The following is a 26,122-nucleotide window of genomic DNA, read 5'->3' on the forward strand; positions in this document are numbered from 1 at the left end:
AAGGTGCCACAAGTCCTCCTTTTCTTTTTGCAGATACAGACTAACACGGATGCTACTCTGAAACCTGTTTACCGTAAAGTTTAGCAGGGACACACTGGGCATTAAGCTACAGGAAAAATCATGTCATTCTGCAGCACTGAGATAGCACATTGTCAGGTGAAGTAGAAGCTCTTGAGTAAAGATCATAGGTGGGGTGGAATTATCGCAGCAGAAAAGTACAGGGACAGAGCACAGTATAAACCCTGCTAGAAACTGCTTCCTCAGACTGAAACTGCTGCCTCAAACCAAGCCAATTCAGGAGCGAGGGGGAAGAGCCTGGATCACTTACTGTAGGGCAGGACAGCAAAGGCTGAGATGTGAAGAAAATTAGTACATGGTAGCAGAGAGCTGGAGATTAACATTCAATGTTCAAAAGTGGTTCTGAGGAGCAAAAACTATACAAATCCAGATTGCATGGCATTTGCAGGGCTAATTGTTCAGGATTGAGCCTGGTCCTGTACCTTCCATGAACAATCCATGCACATAGGAGCCTTCTCGGGGTGGAGCCGTCATATCCTCTCGGTTTTTCTTGGTCACTTCCACTGAAAGACACATCTTGTCAAGGGGCCATTCATTCTTTCTGGCCATAGACTGCATGATAGCTGTGAGGAAAGACTGGGGATTAAAGAAGCCTGCCAGCCACACTGTTGTGGGTAGTGCAAAGTCAGTCGTCCAGGCCTCTAGTTCCTGAAAAATAAAGCAGCAGCAGTTTAAAGCCAAGTACACAGGCTGTGGTGCATCTCTTGAATTGGTGGCATGATACATGAGACTTGTGCCTCCATTTACTCCTGTAATCCATTTTGGGAGAACTGTCTTTACAGCCCCTCTTTGATTTAGGCCCCCAGTCTTCAGCGGATTGTGACTTCAGGAGGGACAAGTTGTGAAAGTAATCGCATGTGGCAGACAAACACCTGGAGTAGGTCTCCAAAGAATAACCCTATCTCAGCAGAGCCCCTCTTGGGTCTGCGATGCTGCAGGTGGACATGGTAGTCACCAGGGAGAGGGGCACCAAGCTGAGACTCTTTGGAAAAACGAAGGCTTTGTCTTCAGTGAGGCTTTGCATCAATTGCAGCCATTGCTACCACTGCAAACCCCAAGTACAGGTGAAGAAGGTTGTGCTTTGCACCAGAAAAGCTCATGGCCGTTTCATGTAAGCAAAAACTTTGTTGGTCCAAAGTGCAGCTTTCAAGAGCTACCTTTTGGGGTTTGTACTGATCCAGCTCCATTAAGTGGCTGGGCATTAAATGCTGGAATCAAGGCAAATTTACAATGAAGATTACAGATTTAGAATTAGGGTACTTGCCCTTTACTGGACTTGACTATTTGGCACCTACCACCCTGGTTTGTAATAAATACACAGTTGGTAAGAGAAAAGAGTCCCTCTCCACCTTCCCTGCTTCTTCAAAAGCCCTGAATTCCAGGCACAAGTTGAGGCAAGAGGGGCTTGCCATCTCTTTAGAACCTCAGTTTCAGCACGGAAGGATGAAGATGTAGCCCTGGCTCCTATGTACACTTAGCCCTTCTTAGTTCAGCACTGTGCTTTCAAGCCATGGGGATCTTTGCATCCCAGGATCCTGAAAAGCAAGCTCAGATTTCCTGAGCTACTGAGAAGGGTTTTAGTACATACACTTAGATCCTTGCAAGCAATTCAGAGCATCTTCATATGCCCAGCCCTGGCCAGACAACAAATATTTGTTCCATGAGCAATAGTCTGAAGAGAGATCTTTGGCCCACGAAGAGCCGTACACAAAGTACCATGAAGAGAGGCTGGAGGTGAGTGGACTCACCCGGACCCGAAGCAGTAGGTCAGCATACCAGACTCCCAAGCCAAGTAAGGAGGGGTAGGCCCGGTTTGTCCAGAATTCAGGCACATTATCATAGTAGAGAGCATTAGACAATTCCTCCATGTCTGTTGTGATTGTCAGCTCACCCTTTGAAAGGAAAAGAACCATGATTTAGTTAAGCAAGAATTGACTCATTGCATTGGAACCCCCTTTGAGAGCAAAGCTCTAGGCACACTGCACGTCAGTCACAAGGGGCTCAGCAACTGTTTCTGGAGTTGTGAACATTGTAGCTTGGTTTATTGACAGGGAGCAGTGCCTATTTTTGAAAAATAGGGCATTTTCCATCATTCCCCAGCTCTGTCTTTAGTCTCCTCCAACAGAGAGGGCCCCATCCCTTACACCTGGGGCTCTACAGCAAGTCCAAGGGAGTTCAAATTCCTGTTAGAGATTCCTCCCCCAATAAGTATTTGCAGGGACACACAGCAGCCTTTTTCAGAACAAGCCAGCATTTTAGGCAACTGGGACATAGTCCTTAGATCAGCATTGTAAAGCCACATGTAAGATAGGCTGCATCGGCAGAAGCAACTGCCCCATCATCCCCTCTGCAATCCAGCTCAGTCTCCCTCGGTGTATGTGTTTATACCTTTGTGCATGTGCACACACTCACTCAGCTTTTAGGCTGCAACAAACCTGCAGGCTTCAAAATGAAGGAAAGAGGAGAGTTGGCTGCCTTACAATGACCCTGTAGTTAGTGGCAGAAGAAGAGAGACTTGTAGTAATCCAACAGCTCACATTACCTTGGTACCAAACCTGAACTGAACATTTAGTTCCATTGATTTCATTTGTAAAGGCTGGTATATTGAGAAAAAAACAAACAACATTACCTAAGTTACTACCGTGGTGTAAAACAGTATCAATGTCACACACCTTCAGCCCCAAATTTAACTCTTTCAAAGAGCGTCTTATTTCATTTGTCAAGATGTTCATTCTTTCACATTCCTGAAAGGCTACCACGACATATGGGGTCTTCTCTGCTGCTTTAGCCATGATTTCCAACATATTAAATGGCTCGGGTAGCTTGTCCATGATTTCATCTAGGACTTGTTTGACCTGTAATATGTAACACCATCAAACATCTTTAGCAAGGGAACAAATTCCATTAAGAGCTTTGACACAGCATGTTAAATGTCATTCTTCCATTGATTTAACATTTTCAGTCTCCTGAAAGAATCTCACTAATGTTTAATAGCCTAGAATTAAATTGTCCAAATGAACTTGGCCCATAGAGTCCACCAGAGCATTAGAATCAAGAGAGCACAAACTGGGCAACACTGGACTTGCCCCTGCACAGGCTGGCTCTCAAAACCATCAAGGCTTGAAGTGGCTCCTGTAATGAAGCTGGTGCTGCTCCCATGACTCTGAGAATGAGTGGCATGGTACAGCAAGAACCCAGCACAAGAAGACTTTCAGCTCACCCAGGGGAATGGCTGCAATACGCACTGCCTGATTAGCAGACAGCCCACTCTGTGACTATATGCTTTGTGTGGTTGTACGCGCCACATACCTGTTTACTGGCAGCCAAAGGGATATCAGCAGAGGTCAACAAAGAAGTGGAATGCAGCCTTAAAGACAGAGTGTTCTCGGGAAAATTAGTTTTAGCAGCTGCCTGCATTTCATTTTTATGGTTACAAATGTCACCTGCTCATAATCAGCCCATAAATACTCTCTGCCACCTATCTCAAAGTACAGTAACTGAGCAAACTCCCCACATCACTAGTAATATTAATTATTTTACAGGCGTGGTGCTAGAATCATAGAACTGTTGGAATGGACCTTGAGAGGTCTTCCAGTCCCATCCCCTGCACTCCAGGCAGGACTAAGTATTATCTAGACCATCCCTGACAGGTGTTTGTCTAACCAGCTGTTAAAAAATCTCCAGTGATGGAATCCACATCCTCCCTAAGCAATTTATTCCAGTGCTTAACCACCCTGACAGGAAGTTTTCCTAATGTCCAACCTAAACTGCCCTTGCTGCAATTTAAGCCCATTGCTTCTTGTCTTATCCTGAGAGGTTAACAATTTTTCTCCCTCTTCCTTGTAACAACCTTCTATATACTTGAAAACTGTTATGTCCCCCCAGTTGTCTCTTCTCCAGACTAAACAAACCCAGTTTTTTCAGTCCTCCCTCATAGGTCACGTTTTGTAAACCTTTAATCATTTTTGTTGCTCTTTTCTGGACTTTTTGTCCCTATCTTTCCTGAAATGTGGCACCCAGAACTGGACACAATACTCCCGATGAGGCCTAATCAGCGTGAAGCAGAACGAAAGAATTACTTCTCGTGTCTTGCTTACAACACTCCTGCAAATACATCCCAGAAGGATGTTTGCTTTTTTTTTTTTTTTTTGCAACAGTGTTAACTGTTGACTCATATTTGGCTTGTGATCCACTATGATCCCAGATCCCTTTCTGCAGTACTCTTTCTTAGGCAGTCTTTTCACATTTTGTATGTGTGCAACTGATTGTTCCTTCCTAAGTGGAGTACTTTGCATTTGTCCTTATTGAATTTCATCCTATTTACTTCAGACCATTTCTCCAGTTTGTCTAGATCATTTTGAATTTCAGTCCTGTCCTCCAAAGCACTTGCAACCCCTCCCAGCGTGGTATCATCCGCAAACTTTATAAGTGTACTCTCTATGCCATTATCTAAATCATTGATAAAGATATTGAACAGAACTGGACCCAGAACTGATCCCTGCAGGACCCCACTAGTACAACTCCGGATCCAAGGGGCAGGGTGGCTAATGTGCTTTGGAAATTCTTTGGTCCCACTGTCTCTTTATCCCTTGGCGGTGGGGGTGAGCAGCTCCCAGGTGCCTTAGGGCTCATGCAAAGCTGGGTGCAGGACTTGAGGCGATGGGAAGTGGCTGCCAGCCAGTGCAGCTGGAGGAGGAGATGTCGCTTTGAAAAAAGGAAGCCAGAGAAATTAACCATTTCCTCTCTCTCCTGCCCTACAGAATAATGCAGGAGGCTGCAACCCTCTAAAGCCCTAACAGGAGTGCCCCTGTTCAGTTGCTGTGCTAGTCCATGGTAGTGCTGGGAATGAGAGTTTGATCAGGAGCAGTGAGGCACAAATGTGCGTAAGAGACTGTTTGAGGTTCTTTCACTGGTGGAAAATGGGGCTATTACAGTATGGAGCCTCCTCTTATTTGGTGTGTTTGTTTCTTCAAGAACAAACCAGTGGCCGTAGCAGATTAATTCCTGGTTAGTACCGAAGGACAGAAACGTTTCCTACCTTTTCCTCTCGGGACACACCCGACCCTCCTCCAGCATCAGACTCCTTGGGCTGCATTTCCAGAACTGTACGGAAAAGCTTTTCAGAAGTGACAGTGAGGAAGCCAATTTCAGCATTGGGGTGGAGCCCATAAAGGTATGGGCTCTCTGGGGGGAGGTTCTCATCAATGTATTCATGATAACCCTAAAAAACAGGGCAGATAGCAAACACTGAGTGACTAGATGCATATTCCTAGACAAGGCTTTTAAGACCTTTGGGCTCATCTGGCCCTACTCCATCATGGAATAGGATTCTTTGGTATTCCAGCCTAGAAAATATCTAAACCATCTCACAGTTTCCCAGTGAGGGTGCTGTAGACCTACTACCCTCCCTCACTAAGAAGATTTTACTCATGTCCTTCCTCAGCTTTGTCCTGGTTTATTACTGAACTGCTTTTTCTTGTCCTGCCACTATCCCCCTGGGAATCACTCTACTGTTTCCATGGACTCTCCCCAGTGTCTCCTTATGTCATCTTCGTGGGGTTCTTTCCAGGTTCTGTAAGGCGGTGCTCTTATCACACATACATCCCCAAGAGAGCCACAGCCTTTTGACAGCTGCAGTGAACTGGGGAGCTCTCATAGAAGAGAAGAGCCTTTCCTCACCTTGTAATCCAAGTTGGGTGGAACTAAAAACCCTGGAGCCAAGGTCATTTCTCCCTCCAGCATCTCCACGCGGATGTATTCTGACAGGTAAGTTCTACACAACCTGCGATCCCAGTCATCTGTGATGTGTCCCCCATACATAATTTCACCAAAGAGATAGCGAAGATCATCCCATGGAACCTAGACAAGATGCCGAGTCAGTGCAAAGTGATTTCTATAAAAGGCATGTTCTGAAAGTCCCAGACAGCAGCGGGAAGCGTCACATGTCAAGTTAGCTTTGGTGTGCCCTCACCATGCAAGAGCAAGCCCTTGGAGTCAGTCATAGAATCATAGAATATCAGGGTTGGAAGGGACCTCAGGAGGTCATCTAGTCCAACCCCCTGCTCAAAGCAGGACCAATCCCCAATCAAATCATCCCAGCCAGGGCTTTGTCAAACCTGACACGTGAGCAGCTCAGCATCAACATCAGGGCGGGGGGTAGGAGGGGGGAAGAGCAGCATGGCGCCCATCACCCTTTTGACCGTGATCACGGAGGATTTCACCCCTCCCCAGCATGAAGACAGCCCCCAGAGTGGCAGATGAGTCTTTCCTCTGGATCATGTCTCTTTTCATCCCTGCTGAATTTAATTAAGCTTTTGCCACTTCCATAAGGCCTGGAGCAAGGAGCGTGCTCCTCCCCTGGCTTGGGACCTGTGGTTTCATTGCTGGGGGAGATTTTGCCTTCCAGCTGGATGTTCTCACATTTCAAATGAAAACACTGAAAGGCAAGAGGGCTGGACAATCTGAGCACACCCTGCTGCTGCCTCAGCTGATTTGCTAAACGTCCATCTTCCACCTGCCTAGGGCCCCTCGCTGGATTCACGCACAGCCTGCTGCCAACCCAGCACACCGCACCTGCAGGCTTAGGACCACGTTAGAGCTCTGTTTTCAGACAAAGGCTGCCTCACACTACTCACTGAAGGTGAGTTGCAGTTTGCCTTTAAAGGTTCCCCTGGTTTTGCTATGCCCGGGACATACAGCTCACGCATCAGCCAGTTGCTGTTTGGTAGTGGGGCGGCAGCAGAGGGATCCTCCCCCAAACCTGTGGAGCTCCCGGCAGAGCCTTCTTCAATCCAAAGGCTGTTGGAGCCCTGTGCTTCCACAATACTCCCCGCACCCAGGAAGGAGGCTGGGAGGGGGCCAAGAAGGGGAGGTCTAACAGCAGCGTCCTGCCTTTCCCCTGTAGTGCTGCTTTTTGTAACCTGGGAAGAATCACTCTGACTTGCTGATGTTCAACAAGCATGTTCTAACCTTGACATTAGCCTCCAGGTAATTATACAGCACGTTGATGGATATAGTCAGGTCTCCGTTGTTGAAAGGATAAGACCTATTCCAGCCCTGCGCACCAAACTTACGCCTTTCAGCTACCACCGCATGAAAGTAACAGAGAGCAAACAAGATGCACTTGAATTCAATTTCTTTGGTGCACATCTCTAAAGTATCCTAAAGCAGAAGAAAGAGGAAAAGAGGGTGCTTGTGTGCAGAAGAGGAAATGTCCCCAATGGGTGTCTGAATATAAAAAACAACTTCTCACAACTCGCCAGCAAAAACGGAGCTGAACCTTCTTTACCACAAAGTGCACGTAGGGGTCTCAGCTTAAGCATGCTCCCAATAGCCTACGTGTAGTCTCAGCAACATTCACTGCTGCTTGCACAGAATTTACTCATAGTACATTAGAACGTGTGAGACGGAAACGCCTGGCCTAGGCCACATACCTTACTATGATGTGTTTATAATCTGCTGAGAAATGACCTCTTAATTCTAACTGCCTGCTCATTTTAAACTCTGGCACTCTACCCCTGAGTTAAAAATAACCCCAAGTATCAATGAGAGCAGTTGCGACGACAGCTGCTGGCCACAGGGCTCTGTCAAAGGGCAGCCATGGTGCGTCAGGAGCAGGCAGTAGAGGTGTGTCTTGGTCAGGCTTCTTCCTAGACCTGTGTGATCTGTGTTGCCTCTGAAGTCACCTGTGGTACTTATGCACACCAGGATGACCGACAATCCTTCATTTCAGAAGCTCAGTGTAAAGTTCTAGAATCATATTTTGCACCAGGCCCAACAATGCTCAGATGTAGGAAAAAAGCATAAGTATAAACCCTGCCATGTTTTCTTCTAAGCAAGTCCAAGTTACCTAGTTATTCCTCAGCTCTGCTAGCAAGTACTAGCTTACACTGTATCATGTAGTGTGAAACCAATTCAGATAGGTTTGGAGTACACCAGTAAGCGAAACACCTGTAAAATCCAAAAACACTCAACAAGAATGCTGCACTCCGTTAATAAATTGGAGATCTCATCTGTGGCAAAGGGCCCTTCCCTGCTCTTAGTACCTGTGTCTTTGAGGGCCAAGGGCAGTAGGGCCCTTAAAAGGCTTCACCCGTTGGAAAGATTCTACCAGTTCTGGAGTGGGTCCCTGGAACTGGCGGTGGAACGTTCTAAGGGTACACACCATAGCATGCTGGAATTTTCCTTTATTTACAGGCAGGGAAGAAATGACTCTTGCAATGACAGACTATGGTATATTAGCCTCTGATTATATTAGCCTACAAATAGAAACTTGCAGCCAGTCAAAACACACAGCTGCAGTAGAGTGCTTCTGTAATCAGACAGGCTTGGCATGACCTCACCTCTTAACACCCCCATCACTAGCAGTTTTACATTTAATTTTTTTTTTTTTTTTAATATTGCTGAACAGGCCTGTAAGGATTACAAATTTCCTCTGTCCCTAGTGAAATCTTATGTTATGGGAACACTGATAGGAACAGTCGGACATCACAAGGGTACCTTTTCCACTACAATGCAGAAAGCATACAAAAACTTTGAAAAAGCCCTGTAATTAACGCCAATGTGGTGAAAATGCCTTTATGAAGGGCATCAGTTTGAATTAGTGCACTGAAAAGAACAGAGCTAAGAGGGATCAGACTAGATGACTTAGGGGTAAATGATGAATCTAAATGCTAAGAAATCCGTTTCCTAGGCAGGCTGCACTCACTCTCCTGGGGAGAAAAGCCAAAAAAGAGAGCAGCCTTACAACTGCTAATAAATTGCTGTGACTGCAGAAAAAAGCATACAACAACAACAAAACAAACCCAACCAGCTTAAAAAAATAATCAACCCTGTCATCTGAATACCTGAGTAAAGAGATCCAGTGCTTTGTGCAAGTTAGCATACATGCCAGTCGGGGGCTCATTGGTAATTTTAATGGCATTTTCCAAGAGTCCTTGAGGAATAATATGAGCGTCTGGAGTGGAAGCAGGTTCAGCACTCATAAACACTCTGTAATCCTGGTGGCTGCCAATGCTGTACCTCTCAACCTTCTTATCCAGTGTGCCCAGCCACTTTGCAACCAGGTGGATATTCTGCAACAGATACAATTTGACTTCACTTCTTGCTCCCAAATTTCAATCCCGTACAGCCGAAGTCCCTCACAGGGCTAGGTGAGAAGTGCTGTGATGGAGCCAATGATGCTATTTTACACCTCTTAGGCCTAGCGGCCCACGTTGTTCACTGTTGTTTCATTGGGATGTGATGCACTGACAAGGCCCCGTGCTTCCTCTGGTGACTTAGTCACCTGTTTAGATTTGATGCAGGTCAGTAGAAGCTGCCCACCAAACACTGTAGTCAGTGTCCTAGGATTTGTACCCATCAGCATCTTTTAACATTTGGATTAATAGACTGGAAGGCCAGCAGAGACCATTAGCAGCATCCAGTCTGTCCTCCCGCATAACATAGGCCACAACTTCTGGTTGATGTAGAGCAGTGGCTCTCAACCTTTCCAGACTACTGTTCCCATTTCAGGAATCTGATTTGTCTAGTGTAGCCCGAGTCTCACCTTACTTAAAAACTACTTGCTTACAAAAATACAAGTGTCACAGCACACTATTACTGAAAAATTGCTTATTTTCTCCTTTTTACCATATAATTATAAAATAAATCAACTGGAATATAAATATTGAACTTAATTTCAGTATACAGTACACAGAACAGTATACACAAGTCATTGTCTATATGAAATTTTAGTTTGTACTGACTTTGCTAGGGCTTTTTGTGTAGCCTGTTGTAAAACTAGACAAATATCTAGATGAGTAGATGTACCTCCAGAAGACCTCTGAGTATCCCCAGGGATGTGTATACCCCTGGTTGAGAACCACTGATGAAGAGCACCTCTTTAGAAAGAAATCAAGCCTTGGTTTAAAGCTTCCCAAGTGATGCCGTATTCAACAGTGTTCTTCACTGAAACATTAGAAGTCCTTTACTAAATGATATACAGTACATGCTTCACCCAGCACTAAGCCATTCTCCTGGGTCCTGAATGCACTGCCTACCTCCACGGTAGTCTTAGCTTCTGCTGGCCCATGGGAGTTAAAGATCAGATGCAGCAAATCATGCTGGGTGGCAGGTGATGAGGTAGAAAGGTGATGTACTCCAGAATCTAAGCAACCAGGAAGTTGGATAACATGATAGCTAAAGGCATTCAATACAGACAAATGCGAGGTAATGTATTTAGGAAAGCAGAGTTCACCTTGAGAGGAGAGGCAGGAATTTTGAACAACATGTGTGTTATGTAGAACTCTTTGCACTGACATTGAGAATTTCTGAATGTATAATGGGCTGCTCTAAATACTATTAGATTACTATAGAAACAATAAAGGTACACCAGAGAACCAACAATGCAATGGTGCTTCTAATACCTGAAGAATGACCCAGTGTCCTTCAACAGCAGCTACATCCAGAGCATTTTCTGCCACAACTTCCTGTCCTTGCCCTAGAGACACATTATGGATTTTTCCATTGTCAATGGTAAAGCCTAGCTTTCTTCCTGGGGAGGGGGGGAGAAATCCACAGGAATACATTAAAATTAAAAAAAATAAATCTGAAAATTGCATGCCTATGCAATGTCTGCTCTTTATTGATAACATCTTCCATGACTACCATGCCACAGACCCTACTGTTAGTGAAGAGGACTCTTGACTTACCCAGTGCCTCTACGTCTTTCAGTGGGTCAACCCCTGGAGAGAGGATAAAGAATATTGCAGTGGATGGGCTGCTCTCTTCATATGATTTAGAAAATTCAATACTTCTGCCTTCTACAAACTTACTTCCCATCTTCTCTTCCACAAAGTTTCTGTGAAAAAGAAGTTGATGCAAAATTAGTCCCAGACTTTTTATCCGATTTATTATAAATACCTTGCAGGGCTAGGCCATGTGTTTCTACAGTTAGCCTCGAAGGCAGATCAGGGCATAGGCTTTAAGTTCTGTATGAAAACTGAAAATATTCCTACAAAGGCTCAGGAGGTGTTAAGGGCAGGGAGTGGAGCTGCAAACCAAAATAATGCACAAAAATTTAATCTGAGCAAGGAAATCCCAGAGAAGAGCTGATAACAGAAAAACTGGATTACACAACATGCCTGGAGCTTTCTAAGGAAAGTATCTGGGCCAGATCTACACCATTGTCACCTTGAACCTGTAGCTTGTGTAACCCACACACCTCCTGGGTATGGTGGTCTGTCCCGTCTCGTGGCACCAAGACCACTCAGAGAGAGAGAGATGAGTGAGTCTGCTCTGCAGCCTTCGCGGACAGCCGGCTGGCTTTTAGCTTATGCACTAAGATCCAGAGGCCCCAGGTTCGATGCCAGCCACCGATGACCAGGGTCTGTCAGTGTTACACTTGCACAGGCAAGAGTGTTCCCATCCCCACAATAAAAAGCGGTAGCTCCGCACCTCCAGTGGCTTTATACCTCCCTTCAGTGTGCCCCATCAGCATTGCCTTCTGCCAGGGCGGAGAGGACGGGGAGCCTGGGACAACAGGCAGCTTCACTCCAGGGGAGTGTTTGAGGAGTCCTAGCTGAACAACACCTGCAGCAAGGGTCTGCTGTAGATACGCACGGGGTGGGGTAGGAAGCCCTAGCAATTGCAGTGGGCGTAGAGGAGGTCTCTGCCAGCAGAGCTGGCTGCAGAAAGGATGAAGCTGAGGTGTTGGGGTACATGGCTCTTCTGTAGCCTTGGTGCCATACGTTCAGGATCACCACAGGGCGCTGGTGTGGCCTGGGTGCCTGAAGCTGGATGTCGCTTGGCACGTGTCCCACAGGAGGCGATACGCAGGACACACTAGCTCTTCACAAGCGCACTAACAACCACGAACCCCCTTTTTAAAACGCCATTTTGGAATCATATTACCAGGCGACAGGCCGCATGCCGTCAGCTCGGTGCCTCATCCCCATGCTGCAGGCAGGTGCAGTTACTGCACAGCTGCATGCTACATCATGTCCCATTTCTACTGCACCAGCATGAAATGCCTCTCCAGAATCATTCAGTGTAGGCATGCCAAGACCCTTCTTGACAGCACAGGGCCCTGCAGGATCAGGAGAGAATACCTGACTGCATAGGTCATTCTGTCTGGCCTCATGCATCTCATCATACACAGCTTCTGCAGAGCTAATTTATTCTTCCACTCCTTCGGGAACACTTCCTTCTCCGGTGCCTCCGACTCAACAAATTTTTTCCATCGCTTTGCCGAACCTTCAATATCGCTGTCCAAATTCTTGAACTCATCCATATCTGAGAGGACCTTCAAATACAGGAGAAAAGGGCCAGCTGCTTCGGGGTTCTAGTGCCTCCTCCTGCTCTGTGGCCCCAGTGGGATGGGCTTGCTGGAGACAGTGTGGCTTTTCACAGGTGTGGCTGACAGCAGACTCAAGTGCTGTGTGTTTCTTACAAACTGTAGCCAGTTACATGCTCTAGCCCAGCACCTGGTAGCCTTTTATTTTTATTTAAAGTTAATTTAAGTGATGAAGTGTAAAATCACTGGCTACAGCCTTCTGTGGCATCACACCTAGGCTGTGAGCTTTCAGTATAAAAATACTCAGATACTCCCTGGAACCTGACATAATCCAGATATTTGCTGCCACCTGAGAAAATGAGGGTAAGATGTGGCTAGCATTGGATTCCTGTTGTGGGGGCTTGGGGGTTCTTATGGAGCAGGTGGAGATTCCGTGATGCACCCAAAATATGCTAACAATTTAGGCTATGCAATTATGCAAGAAATGAGAGGCACATGACAGGTCTGCTGTGATAATGGTGATCCATGGTCACCTTCCTTCTAGCCAGAGACCATCTCTGGAGACAGCTAATAGTGGCATGTGCAGGAGAAATGTTTAAGAGATAGACATGTCTGCAGCATAGAAGAGAGGTGTCTAAGCGCCAGACATGGCGCAGTTGGTGGTGCTGGCCCAGCCAGGGAGGCAGTGTAGGCACAAGAAAGGGAAGGATTATATTTGTGTTTTTTAAAACTCTCAACATCAGGCTCAGTATTTCTTAACACCGTCATATTGTCCCTCTAGATCTTATTCCATTTGCTGACTCTGACTTGCTTTACTCTCTAGGAGTGACACTGGCTCTCTACAGCACGTGCCCACTGAAGCCAATGGGAGGTCCCTGTCTGGAGCAAAGGCATACAGTGCAGCGGAGAGCTGCCGCGTGGCTGTGTGTATCTACTGGGCAACATCCATAACTCAGGTGCCAGTCAAATAACCATGAATGATGTTGATTTTAACGCTGATACTTTCATAAACAAAAGGGACGTTAGCCGCTGCTCAGTAACACCTCTAAGCCTGGCTTCTTAGCTTTAAAATGATACCACCTTGAAGATGCCTTTCCAAGTGATGCTGGATTACACAGTGCTGCATAACTGACTGCTTCTCATGCTACCTTCTGCTATGGTGGCTACTTTGGTGATTAGAAAACCTCTAATGAAATAATCAGCTAATCAACATTATTTTTAGATAAATATTTCAATAACGTGACTGTTTTTGAGCATTTTTAAGAGCTACAGCTCCCAAGGGTGTTAGTTTAACCAGTAATCTCCAGCATTATCAAACTTATCCTGTCTCCTGTTTCAACCTGCATATTACTGGCCTCACAATTGCGTGGCCTGGTTTATGGACTTCCATGGTGCAATGTCTTAGGCTATTCTATGTAGTGTTTACAACAGAAGAATTTGTACAAAGTGTTACATTCTTCAGACACACCTTAATTCCTCCCCATCCTTGAGACTGTAAGAAATCCACAGGGGACGTCAGTCCAGCCTTGAACGGAAAGCGCAAAAGAAAGTCCAGTTCAACCGGGTTCACTTCTTTCTTCATTAACAAAACCTGATGAGAAAGCAGAGATTACAATGCACAAGGTTACATAACCCATTTCTGAACAGCTGAACTGCTCTGTGTCACAAGCCCTACGCTCACACGTGCTGGGAAAATAGACATTGCAGAAGTGGTGCAGACACCCGGGCTCCCGGAGGAATGGGCTGGACCCCTCAGGCTCTGGCGTTGGAACTCTTTGGGGGCAGGGCCATGTTTACTGTGTTTGTACAGAGTCTCGCACAATGGGGCAGGGACCTGGCTGGCCTCTCGGTGCAATGCCACTGTAAATGTTACAAAATGCATAACAGCAGCAGCTCTGGAGAAGGCTTTTGCCCACCAAGACAAGCCCACCGGGACCAATGATGGGCCCACGATGAAGGGAGGAACCCCTGTGGCTTTTTCTGCACTAGCATTCCATTGGGATCATTCCTGCCAGGCTGGGTCTCTCACCTTCCTGCTTCTGCCCCACTACTCTACCCAGTGCAGCCATAAGGGTCACCCCTTTCCTGTTACTCTGACCAGAACAGCCCCCTCCCACCTGCCCCAGTCTCCTCCTCTTTGCTTCACCCTCACGCACACTTGGAGCAGCCCACCAAGCACTCTCCCCATCTCCAACTCACTTCTCCCAGGAACAGTTGCTACCTTGTGTTCTCCCACAGCATCTCAACTCCGCCCGTCCCCACATGTGCGGGCCCAATCCTGCCCATGCTGACTACAGGGCTCAGCGCTTACTTACCTGACTAGCTCTCTGGAGAGCAATGGGATTACTCCACTATTGAGCATTCCCTTGAGATGAAACCCAGGCCCCACTGAAGTCAGTAGGCATTTTGCCATTCTCTTCAGTGGGACCCGAGTGCCACACAAGGGCTTGATGCAGGAATCCCTATGGCTCAATCATAACAGTCCCTTCTGCTCTCACCAAGTGTTGGTAGAACTGGGCCCCTGGGTTTAATGCAGTTGAGCACATTCTCAGGCATCCTAGAGGATACAGGCCTTAGGGCCTGAACCAAAGTCCACTGAAGCCTGGGGGAATCTTCCACTGACTTCAGTGGATTTTGGCTCAAACTTTAGGATGTAAATTCTTTGGGTGAGAGCATGTCTGACTGAGCCATGATTGTAAAACAGTGTGCATTTACACACCATCTAGAAGATTATTATTAAGGCTACGATTTTGGCATGGAGCTCACAGTGTTCATGGCAACTGGAATTTTAATAAAGTCTGTGACCCTTGTAATGATGGCTCTTGCGGGCCTGTCTCTCTGCTCTGGAAGTGGAGAGCTAGGCCATGTGGTCAGAGTGCCACTGGAGTTTAGTATCTCCACCCTTCCATAGCTGGAGATGGAGGGGCGGATGGGCCAAGTTTGATTGGTGTGGTGACGTAGCGCATGGGGTCACAACGCCCAGAGTGAGGAGCTGGACCCAGCCCTGTGGGACAGGAACTGCCAGGGCAGGTGGGCTCACACTCCAAAACCCCTCCCCACAGGCCATGACACTTCCCTGACTATGAGTTTTTTCCCTGCAGCTCTGACATAAATGTTTGCATGACAAAATTATATGAATAATAATTAAGGCTATGGGGGGACACATGCTTTGCCCCAGGAATAAGAGACCACCATTTATTACATATCTGAAAAGTTGTATTAGCTAGTAATTTTAACTGGAGTCCAGTGTGTTTATCCATATTACCTGAAAGGCAACTTGGGCCATGAAAATGAGTTTGTCTCTCTCAAAGAGTCCCCGTGCAGTGTACACAAAGACCGAGTAGGTGATCTCATCTGTTAGGTTTATCACCCGCTGCTTCACGTCATCAGCTGGAAGAGTTCGCTGGATGGCCTTCTCAAAGACTACGTCGAATGCCTAGCCAGAAATGGTTAGAGATGGGTACCTCGATAGTTGTTTTCAATAAAACACTCAGAATTGTAGCAACAATGGCCCTTGTGAATTCTTTGAAAATCTATTCAGTGACATATTACTGTCTGCCCCATATTTGTTAGTTACCTTTAATGAGAACTGGTAGATGGGGTCAATTTTGTTGAGGTCATTCAGTATAAAGTACAACAAGGATGCCCTTTCTGCAGCTGGCCTGTAGTTTTCTCTAGCTTCATTAATTTTAATTTCTGTAATTTTAGCTTCTCTCACCTTAAAAACAAACAATGTTACTACAGCAGCTTTGCATGTCCTCGAAAACAACGGGTCTCCCAGTCCTATCCCCTGCTTTGACAGAGTTGGACACCAAATTCATTTTCTAAAAGAAACCCTACTGGTTCCACAGTGTAACCCCCAGGAGTCTTGGGGCAGCTTTCTTACTTTTTCCTCAATTTCCATGGCTGTTCGCTTTGTTGTCTCTAGGTTCTCCACCAATGCAGTGTCTCCCAGGAAGTTTCCTGATGCAGCAGAGAGGCGGGCAAGCAAAGAATCTTCCAGCTCTTTCAAGAAAATCTTAAATTCATTTTGACTCTTTGTGAGATTTGCCTACAGCATCAGTGTACAAAAGAGGAAAATTAATTAGCAAGGGATTTACAACTAAAGCTTTCATAGCATCAGTTTGGAGTGATTTAAACTAGGGACCCTTGACAGGCCCAATGAAATAATGCACCAGTTAGCAGGGGCTATTGCTGGTTTTATGTTCTTTTGCATATCAGTTTAGTTTATAATGTAGTTATGAGCTGTATAAGTCACTGAAGAAATGCCTGAATGTATTCTGTGTTTACAATGTTGCGGTAGTCATGTTGGTCCTAGGATAGGAAAAGGTAAAAAATATTACCTCATCTACCCTTTCTCTCAGAGCGTACTCTACACTTTTGTTTAGAATATATTAGCTGGACCTGCTAACTGCATCATGACATGAGAATGCCACTGACACGCTATCGTAACAGTGCCATACAAGGGAGAGGCAGGCCCTTCATATTTAAATCATAACACTCTAACGCATCCTAACCTTCATAGAGAATAGGGTGACCAGACAGCAAATATGAAAAATTGGGACAGAGTGTGGGGGGTAATAGGTGCCTATATAAGAAAAAGCCCCAAATATCGGGACTGTCCCTATAAAATCGGGACATCTGGTCACCCTAATAGAGAACCAGACAGGGAAATGACACTCCTGTCCCGTTATGGCGGGGTTGCAACTCCAGAGTGATGTCAGTTAAATGCATCAAAATAAAAATGATTGTACCCCACCATCTACTGTGGATTGCTGAGGTTGAATGGACCTGATGCTGCTTCCTTTTTTCCAGAGGGGTAGAGTTATTAGGTATAATTTTTAGGAGATCATGTGTTGTCTATCGATCACTGTTACACATGTTATACATGTGACTGACCCACACCAATATTTATAATTTAAGGAGCAAATATATCAGAATATTATCACTTTTATTGGCACTGGAGATTTCCTGGAGAAAGTACCCAGCATAGATGACAGTGAGTCCTAATTAGGGCTCAATCAGTTTTCTGTGAACAGTGTAGTTCTGGCTGGAATAGCATGTGTGTTTCGCTGTTTGTAAGTAAAGCTACAGCAGGCTCTACCATGCCACCTTCTCTCTAGTAATAGCATCGATACCTTCAGTTGCTCTAGATCTGGTCTCTCTTTTGCAACTACTGCCGCCAACAGCTGATCCTCCAGTCCATCTCTGGTTACCAGGAAGTTAATTAAAGTGCACTGAGCCTGCATCTCTGGCTTGTAATGGGGGTTAAAGTACTTGGTGTGCAGAATCAAACGGAAGTCTGGATGGTATTCCACTTCTTTATCGCCTATCTTAATGTATCTGTTTAGTTAATTAAACAAGTGACTTTTGGTAAGTGCTAAACCATTTGGCATTAAACAAACCAACACAGACACCACCCCTCCTACCAATGCCCTAACTGCTAGTTATGAGAGATTCGTTACTTTACTGGAGCACATACAAATACACAGCTCTGCAGCAGAGGATGGACTAGGATTGTCCCAGCAGCTGGAGGGAGTTAGATGCTCAGATCCCGTTGGACTGCAGCTAGGTTTGAGCATTTAGCTCCCTGAGACTCCTTTGCAAATGCCAGCCTGACAGTCTCCATTCAGACAAAGTCCAGCAAAGAGCGGGCCGGAAACTGATAGGGCCAGGGTACAGTAATCCCGTCAGGCTGTGACTGAGGTCAATGGGAAAATTCCTGCGGATGTCAGTGGGTTTTGGACCAGGTGCTAAGACAGCCCCCTTAGTCAATAATTATTAACTGCCCCCCCACCCACCCATCAGACAGCAGGAGGGAGTTTTCAGAGAGCGTTGAGTGGAGTGATGGACAGGCCTGGAGAAGGGACTTGACAGGGGCAAAGAAGCAGGAGTGGGAGAAGGGACCAGGAGGCCGGTCACTGGGGTAGTTCTCAAGGAAAGCCCCGCTGCTGGGGATGTACCTGCATCTGCCATTTAGTGTAAAACAAAAAAAATCTTGTTGTTTATTTCACTTTATTGTGCAGCCCAAGCACCTGTGAAGGCTTCTGCTCTAAAATCTTTAACCAAATGTCACTCAGTGGCCCAGAAAATTAGCGTTTGTGGTAAAACACAATAAGAGGGACAGTGAAAATCCTCCCAAGGAAAGGGTTGTTAAAAAGGGAGGGAAAACTGGTCAGAGAGTCACATCTCTACCCAGAAAGGCCTGGTCCCAGTCTGCCAGCACATTTCAGTGGGTTGAAAATTGAACTGCTCAGAGCAGAGGATTTTCAAAGAGGCTTGCTAACCATCTGTCTTGGATGGTTTAGACACAGCAAATGCTGCATCTTGGCAGGGGGGTCACACTTGATGATGCTTGCGGTCCTAACTAACCCTTTGATTCTATGATTGAAGCGCCAATTCCTTTGTCAAGAGGAGTGAGAATACACTTACTTTCCCTTTTTGATGGTGTTCCTGCCTAGCAAAGGGTCCAGCACAGGCTCCACCGTCTCGCCGATGTTCTCAATGAGCAGGGGGTGTCCATCTGAAATAGCTTGCTCAATGATATCCAGATAGCTGCAGCACATTTGAGAAGAGCCTTAGCCATGCAAACATGGCCCCAGAAAGCTCTATGCGAAGAGGGAGGAGCACCAGCACCCTCCAGACCCTCACACACCAAGGTGGCTTGCCAAGGTAATCCCGGTTCTCTGCAGAACTCTACAGAGCAACGCATGCTGAAGAAGCCGGAGGCCCTGTTCAAATAGAGGATCCAAAGGGACCCATCATGGGCAGACTCAGGATCCAATGAATCATTCAGACTACGTTGACCAGGGAGGCCCAGCACGGTCAGATGCACAGGGTCTGACAAAAGGACTGAGCAGCTCAGATCTGAACAGCCCCTTATCTCTGGCCCATATGGCCCAGGGCTGCTGTCTGCACTAGGACACAGCCAGCCAGGGGCATAGCCGGCAGTCAGTGCACTGGAGGCCTGGTTTTCCTTACACTTCTTTCTCTTGCTATCCAGAGTGCTCCAAGTGCTCTGAGGACCTGGCCTCTTGACACACAGGCCAACGGGCCAACCCCGCCCCCCCTCCTGCAGGATGGGAGAAGATCTGTGGCGAGGCTCAGATCCCGGAGCAGAGAGGAGACTGGGTTCCACATCTGCTGAGGAAGTGAGGGGGTGGGGGCAAGGGTACCCCTGGTTCTGGAATGGTGGAACAGCAGAGACCCATGCCTCCACGTGCTCTCTGTGAGGCTCTGCAGAGGACATGGCACAAAGGATAGTAGTTGATATATAAAACAAGCACTGAAGATTCTCAGGATAAACCCAGTCAGGGGTCTCCTTGCACAAATAAGGTCACAGGAGAGGGTTCTGCTGGACCGGGCGCTGCCTGCTTGGTCTTATCGTGAAGGCATGTCTTTCCGGCAGCGGAGCTCTGCAGAGTAGTGAGAGGGCAAATGATCAGACAGCTGTGTAAAGAACCAACGTGCCCAAACAAACCTTCTCTGTCCCAGTCTGATTGCTTTCAGCTCTTCTCCATATTTGTTTTTAATCCATTTGACCCCTTGTAACTGGGCATCCACAATGAGAGGCCAGCGCTCTGTGTTGCACAGAATCGTGGCATTTTCTGTAGACATGCGGTCACTGGGCAGCCCTTGGTTATTCCAAGTAGCGATATCCGCATCATCAGTCAGAAGGCTCAAAGGATCCAACCCTGGTGTAACAGGAATTGGCACCTGCAACACAAAAGGTATCTCTGAAGCACCTGCTGATCTAGGGTTGCAGGTGAGACTCTCTCTAGCTCATCTCAAACTACCGAGCACTAAATTATTTAGCAAGGTAAAGGCCCACGAAAGCTTATGCTCTAATAAATGTGTTAGTCTCTAAGGTGCCACAAGTCCTCCTGCTTTTTTTGAGGATACAGACTAACACGGTTGCTACTCTGAAACCTTTAAAACACCAAGACCATTCTGAGGTAAGGCAGCTGTGCCCCATGTCAGCTGGAGTCCATTTTAAAATGCATGGTAATGCATTCCCACGGTACCCAAGTCCATCAGAGGGTGCCACAGGCACAGGCTAAATCACAGCCCCTTGTGGGATCTTCACAAATACAACGTAAGGGGGTGAGAAACTGTATACCAGCCCTATGCTCAGCGTACACTGCTTTTCCCAGTGGCATGAAACAAATGCCATGGGCTTTATGTCTGTGCTAGACTGATTTACCTTCAACTCATTTAAGTATGGTATCCAGTACTTGTCCATCAGCTCCGTCCTGTATTTCTTAGTGAAATAGCCAACATACGAAACAAAGGCTGAAATCAGCAGGACATCTCCACACAAAGTCTTCTCCTGCTCTCGGAAGTTTTCCACAGACTCAGCCCAGCGAACATTTTCCGAAGCTAACCCTCCAACAAGCCTGCGGTGATGTTTCAAAGGAGACAAGTGTATTATTGTGACTGAATTGTGGCACCCCATGGCCCTGCACAGACCTTAGGTAGATACGTGGTCCTGCCCTGGCCTGGAGAATTTACAATGTCTCCTAGGAGTAACTGCAGAGGCTGGAAATATCAACAAGCTCTGCATATTTGTCCATTTAAAAAACTTCCTTGTGAGCTCTCCAAAAAGATTTTTGGGGCTGCAGCTCCAAGATGCTGGCTCCAGAGGGCTCAGTGGCTTATGGAGCTTCCCAGTGACTGATATTCTTAGATAGATAAATAAAAATATTCACTACAGTACTAGTTTTGCACTGCCACTGTTTGCACAAGTCTTGAGTAATTATGGCATAAGCAGGGGGAGATTGCTTCCAAGGCCTGTGGAATGGATAGTAACTGGGCAGCGTTCCAAAGAAAGCTCTTGATGGGAAGAACATCATTGACTGAAAACATTGACTATTATACTGACAAAACTTTAATTCTATTAAACCAATTACTAAAGATACATATTCATGTCAAGTGACCATTCCTAAGTGAGGCAACTGAAATTATGCCCATATCAGGGATTTTTCAGTGCGTTCATCTTTGTCTTTCGTACCATTCAAAAGAGTTTCTTCCCCCAGGAGGTGATGTTAGAGACTCTCAGGTCTGATAATTAAACAGCTGACATTGAAGACTTGTGGTTGAACAGTCTTGGCAAGTGCCAGGGAAGTGCGTTATGAGCTGGGTGTTGACAGTGGCACTGTACCTGTTTGCTAAGGTGATGACTCTGTTAGTAGCATCAGCCTCTTGTTGGCATTTGATTTTTTCAGCTGTTGCCTTTTCAAATTCTGCTGTTAGAGTTGCCAAGTTGGCATTTAGGTCCTTTAAAAACAAGATGTTTGCAATTATCTATTAAATATGGAACCTGAGAGTGCCACACGATACACAGGAGGAGGGCGAAAGCTCTGCATGCACTTGTGACTCCATGGTATCAGTTACAAAGCAAGTCTCTCCTACCTGGACTTCACAGACTTCTAGGAATCTGTCTCGCCTACCTTTGGCTTCATTCTCTGATCTACAGTTTAACCATTTATTACCAACAATGGATGGCAACCAGTTTAAACAGAGATATTGGCTCAGGTAGCAAGTTTGTGGTTGGATTATTTTGCCAGTGAGAGTAACAATGCACTTACTGCAATCTTGTTTTTAATGTGACCAAGTTTATCTTGTGCCTCTGCCAGTTCTGCATTAGCCTCCTCTAGCGCCTGCCTCTTGGGTGCGACGTCACAGTAGACTTCATAGAAGCGAACAATATTTAGACACCAGGAGCACAGACCTGCTGCAGCTGTTGACTTTGAGAGTATGAACTCCGGGTCAAAGGTTGGATCTGACTGATAGGGCCTGAAGAGAGAATACAAATCAAGATAGCATTAAAGGAGATGATGTTGGCTAATCTGGGTTAAGACCTGGATTCTCCTCTGGGGCCTTGGACAGGTTAAAAGTAGTCACTGATTTAGGGTGCCCAGTTTAACCCACCAAGGGCCTGGTTTTCATTAATGCCTTTGGCTCTGGTCCCAGAACTGCCTCATGACTGAGAGATTCCAGAGATGGCGCATGGTTCTGTGAAGACAACTGCATAGCAGTGGGTGTAGCCGTGCACAGAGACTGCATTGACAAACACTCAGGGACAAATAAATGTGACCCCCCATTTTCATTCAAGGCCTGCCTCGGTGGGCTCTCGCACACATTTCACTCACTTAAATGCTTTCAGACAGGCTTCAGGAATGTGCTCTTTATCAAACTTCTTTAAGGAATCCAGGAAAGAATCTACTTTCCCCATCATGATTTTAGCTGCCTTCCAGCTTTTGTCCTTTGGTATCCTGCCCCCTGGAGCTGTCAGTATCATCACAGCTGCTGTGACATTAACCACTGCTTCGGGAGGTGAACCAAAAGACTTCAGCTCTGTCAGGTTGTTCTAAGGAGAACAGAAAAGACTGATGAGTTTTGCACTGAAAAGTGAAAGTAACACGTCTAGCTTTCAACAAAGCTTTGAATCCAGTTAGTCTGGTTCCCACCAACAGGGGCATGCACAGGAATTTAAATTTCACCCCTTTTGGAGGTGGGGCGCACAGAAACTCGCTCTCCCCTCCTCCTCACCCCTGGCCCTGGGAGGAGCTTGCTGCCCCCGGCCCCACCGCAGCCCCAGAGCAGGGGGAATACTGTGTCCCTCATGATTACTGGGGGGGTCGTGCCCTGCTTGCCCCCCCCCTTGTGCACGACCCTGCCTACCAGCCAGAACGTAAAAACTAACTAGGGAAATAATTTCCACCCCACTCAGGCAAGTATTTACCTTATTGAGAGTGTCAAGAGCTTCTTGTGCTGCTAATAGAGCAGGTTCCGCTTTAGCCAAGTCCGTCTCACAGGCTCTTTGTTTTTCGGTTACGTTCTGATGGAACAATACAAACAGTGAATGCAGGGCTGCGGGGGGGCTGGGCTCTGTCTTGTTCCCATTTCACATCACAGCTGGGGTGAGCTTGCCCCTGGCCGGCCCTCTGAGAAGATGGGCTCAGGCTCGATGGGCTTGAATGGTCCCCGGGGAGGAAAGCCCTTGAGCAGTGTGGACAGGCCCAGCAGGGTGGCGTGGGAGAACTTGAGTTGCCACGGCCCTGCTGCCCTGCCCTGCCTCAGTCTGCAGGGCGGTCAAGCCATCCCGCACACAAGCACTAACTCCGGACAGGGACGGAGATGGCTCTGTCAGAGCTCGTCAGAAGCAGGGCACTTGGCGGGAGGGAGGCCCAAGTTATCTACAGAATGAGGGATTCACACTCGGGGCAGAGGGAGCACGTTGAGCTGAATGGCAGCTTATTCAAGGATGCCAGTTTGTCCCTTTCTCCCCCAAGTATCCCCATGCTTTCTCCTGTGCTGCCCCTACGGGTGGAACAACCTCACCCACCGATGGTAAAGCCACTGCTCTCTCCCTCCCAGTCACAGCTCACGGCTAAGAGCTGCCTCAGAACCCTGCCAGCTGGTGATGGCCAGGCAGGGGCCATGCGGGGATGCCTGCTACCCCGTTGCTTATCTCCAATACAAATAACCCCAACACATACACTCTCTATCTACAACATGGGCACAGGGTGAATCCAGAATAACGGAGCTCCTGGTCCTGTGAACCTGACCCCTCCCCACCCCCGCCCCCGCCCTACTGCCATCCTCCTCTTGGATAGGGAGACCTTTGGGACAGGGACTGGCTGGTGCTGTCTGTCTGTACAAAAGGGGCTCGCTCTCACCTGGTTGGGCCCCTAGGGGCCTTCCCAAAGTACAGTAATAACCAACACTTCTCGGTAGACGTCTAGGGAAGAATGTGAGCTGCAAGAGGTGTAAGTGCTAGGTGTGTAAAAGAACCTTCACAGCCCCTGTTGTTTCTGGGGCGCATGCACGTAGCTCACTGGGCTGGGGACCAAGCCAAGGCTTCAGGGTCCTGGTCACTAAGTATTAATTTGGAAGGAAAGTTGTTTTTCTGCCTCTCCAGATTTATTTCCCCTGTTGCAGTACGGCAGCTGGCAGCAGGGATGCGCTGAAACACCTTCAACACACACACCTGGGCTGCCCCATCCGAGCAGCTTTCCCTGTTAGTCAGTAGCTGATGTCCCCAGCCATGGAGCCTCTTGTGGTGGTGCCCTGGCAGGAGAGAAGCTTTAGCTGAATGCACTGTTGTCGTGGGAGATGTGAACATACCGTGTTAATGACCTGAACCTTCAGCTCCTCCTCATCAGCAATCATCTTCTCCTTGCTCACTTTCTCAGTTTCAACACCTACTACCTGGATCAGTTTATCTGCATCCTCATTCTTCTGCTTCAACTCCAGCTCTTGGACAGCAAGTTTGGCTTTTAGGTCCTCAACCTATACAGAGTACAGGAGAAACAGGAACAGTCTGCTCCCAGACACTGGAAACCAGCTAGGCATAGGAAGGCAACACCTGGTATCTATGGTTGCTTTGAACTATTTAGAGAAAAGATGGTTTCAAGTCGTAAAGGAGACAGAAACAGGCAAGGGAAGCACCACAACCACTGCTCAGTTATACCAAACAGATCATTCACCATTCCACATCCTCCCAGTCCTGCTGCATCTGTTGTCTTTACCTGTTGTCTCTCATCACACATTAAGGCTGTGAACCCTCTGGGGCAGGGACAGTTGTCGTGACGTGTGTGCAGCCCCTGGCAGAATGGGGCTCTCAGGGCCACCACAGGTAACTATGTCACTGCTCGCCCAGTGTTTCCAGTATAGAGGACAAAGCCGTGGGACTTGCAGTAGCACACGGAATGGGGATGGATCCCAGACATGGGCTCCCTGCCCATTTGCTGTAACTGACTCTGGTCTCTGCCAAGATGAAGAGAACTAGAACATTTCCTATCTCACTGGCAGCCCCAAGCACTGACCACCAAAACCTCGGGATCGGAATGGACGGGTGGAAGTGTCCCTGGGCACACGTACCTGGGAAGAAGTACTCTGAAGTTTCATTAAGCCATTCTCCAACCTGTCAATTTTTGCAATGAGCTCTCTTCTCTTTTTAGAGAGCAGGTTCTGGTAAAGTTTTATCAGTTCCAGAAAGGTTTTCGGTGTTGTATAGTTATAGCGCCGCTCAGTGGCCAGGTAGACTTTGGACATCTCATTTACCGTTTTGTGGACATAGGCCATAAATTGACCGATGGAGATCTTGACTTCTGGCTGCAATAGGACCCATACATGCAATCAGTTACCCCGTTACTAAATACAGGCTCATTATAGACATTCAATGCAAACCTCTGCCTTCATGTAATGTGAAAGGTACTTATTTAAATACCAACACCCAGGGTAGGCAAAATAACACCAACTTGCCCACGGCATTGCTGTACACTAAATAGCAGACTAATCATTGAAAGTATGAGTTAAGTTATCACAATTAATATTACTCAGGTCCTTAACTTTTGCATTCCTCAAATTCTGTATGTCTGCGGATAACCTTTGGTGCATTAGCAGAGGGCCTAACTTTTTCGAATATTTGATTTCCCTGGGTATTGTGGGTGTGTGTTTGACAGGGACAAAGGAGAAAAGAGAGAGAAGAAGGTTTATCCAGCATATGTGCTTGGCAAGAAGGCTGCAGCTGCTTCTTTCCTTCATGCTGTGACCTCTGCGTGCAGCTCACAGCCTGAGGTTTCCACAGCATCTGGACGCCTGGGATTCAGCTAAAATGAAGCAGAAAAGCAGCAATGGAGCTTTCCAGGGGTTCTCACGTTCGCTGTTGGGCCAAATACCCCTTAGCGTGCGGAGGACGAAGCAGCCAGGGCCCTGAGATTGTCTGACGGCTCACTCGTTGCCCATCAGACTGGTTCATGACAC

The 26,122-nt window shown here is 47.0% G+C and overlaps 2 protein-coding genes across 14 annotated transcripts in view; one reads left to right on the top strand and one right to left on the bottom strand.

Annotated features, from left to right (window-relative positions):
• PGS1 (phosphatidylglycerophosphate synthase 1) overlaps window positions 1-16,406 on the top strand; it is a 47,525-nt gene extending 31,119 nt beyond the window's left edge. For 5 of the 13 annotated variants that reach the window (XR_006285853.1, XM_037913840.1, XM_037913843.1 and 2 more), the window contains one exon: window positions 13,176-15,860. Coding sequence is in view for 1 of the 13 variants with exons in the window: in XM_037913843.1 (XP_037769771.1) it covers window positions 13,176-13,181 (6 nt within the window). In the remaining 12 variants the exon portion in view is untranslated. Of the gene's footprint in view, window positions 1-5,052; window positions 5,252-5,647; window positions 5,845-6,600; window positions 6,719-13,133; window positions 15,861-16,280 lie in introns of those variants that run through there. The other 8 variants (XR_006285851.1, XR_006285855.1, XR_005227576.1 and 5 more) reach the window with 5 other exon arrangements.
• DNAH17 (dynein axonemal heavy chain 17) overlaps window positions 1-26,122 on the bottom strand; it is a 98,705-nt gene that overhangs the window by 1,190 nt on the left and 71,393 nt on the right. Inside the window, exons 56-79 of the mRNA XM_037913873.2 lie at window positions 25,238-25,471; window positions 24,482-24,646; window positions 23,097-23,192; window positions 22,504-22,721; window positions 21,940-22,147; window positions 21,513-21,628; window positions 20,556-20,748; window positions 19,833-20,068; window positions 18,785-18,907; window positions 17,491-17,695; window positions 16,239-16,403; window positions 15,930-16,070; window positions 15,618-15,788; window positions 13,821-13,943; window positions 12,168-12,361; window positions 10,770-10,918; window positions 10,485-10,612; window positions 8,925-9,152; window positions 7,048-7,239; window positions 5,758-5,937; window positions 5,117-5,299; window positions 2,751-2,933; window positions 1,827-1,970; window positions 501-726 (exon numbers count right to left, since the gene is read on the bottom strand). Coding sequence (XP_037769801.1) covers window positions 501-726; window positions 1,827-1,970; window positions 2,751-2,933; window positions 5,117-5,299; window positions 5,758-5,937; window positions 7,048-7,239; window positions 8,925-9,152; window positions 10,485-10,612; window positions 10,770-10,918; window positions 12,168-12,361; window positions 13,821-13,943; window positions 15,618-15,788; window positions 15,930-16,070; window positions 16,239-16,403; window positions 17,491-17,695; window positions 18,785-18,907; window positions 19,833-20,068; window positions 20,556-20,748; window positions 21,513-21,628; window positions 21,940-22,147; window positions 22,504-22,721; window positions 23,097-23,192; window positions 24,482-24,646; window positions 25,238-25,471 — 4,201 coding nt within the window. The remainder of the gene's footprint in view (window positions 1-500; window positions 727-1,826; window positions 1,971-2,750; window positions 2,934-5,116; window positions 5,300-5,757; window positions 5,938-7,047; window positions 7,240-8,924; window positions 9,153-10,484; window positions 10,613-10,769; window positions 10,919-12,167; window positions 12,362-13,820; window positions 13,944-15,617; window positions 15,789-15,929; window positions 16,071-16,238; window positions 16,404-17,490; window positions 17,696-18,784; window positions 18,908-19,832; window positions 20,069-20,555; window positions 20,749-21,512; window positions 21,629-21,939; window positions 22,148-22,503; window positions 22,722-23,096; window positions 23,193-24,481; window positions 24,647-25,237; window positions 25,472-26,122) is intronic.

This window comes from Chelonia mydas, chromosome 14 (assembly GCF_015237465.2).
Source record: "Chelonia mydas isolate rCheMyd1 chromosome 14, rCheMyd1.pri.v2, whole genome shotgun sequence".
NCBI lineage: Eukaryota > Metazoa > Chordata > Testudines > Cheloniidae > Chelonia > Chelonia mydas.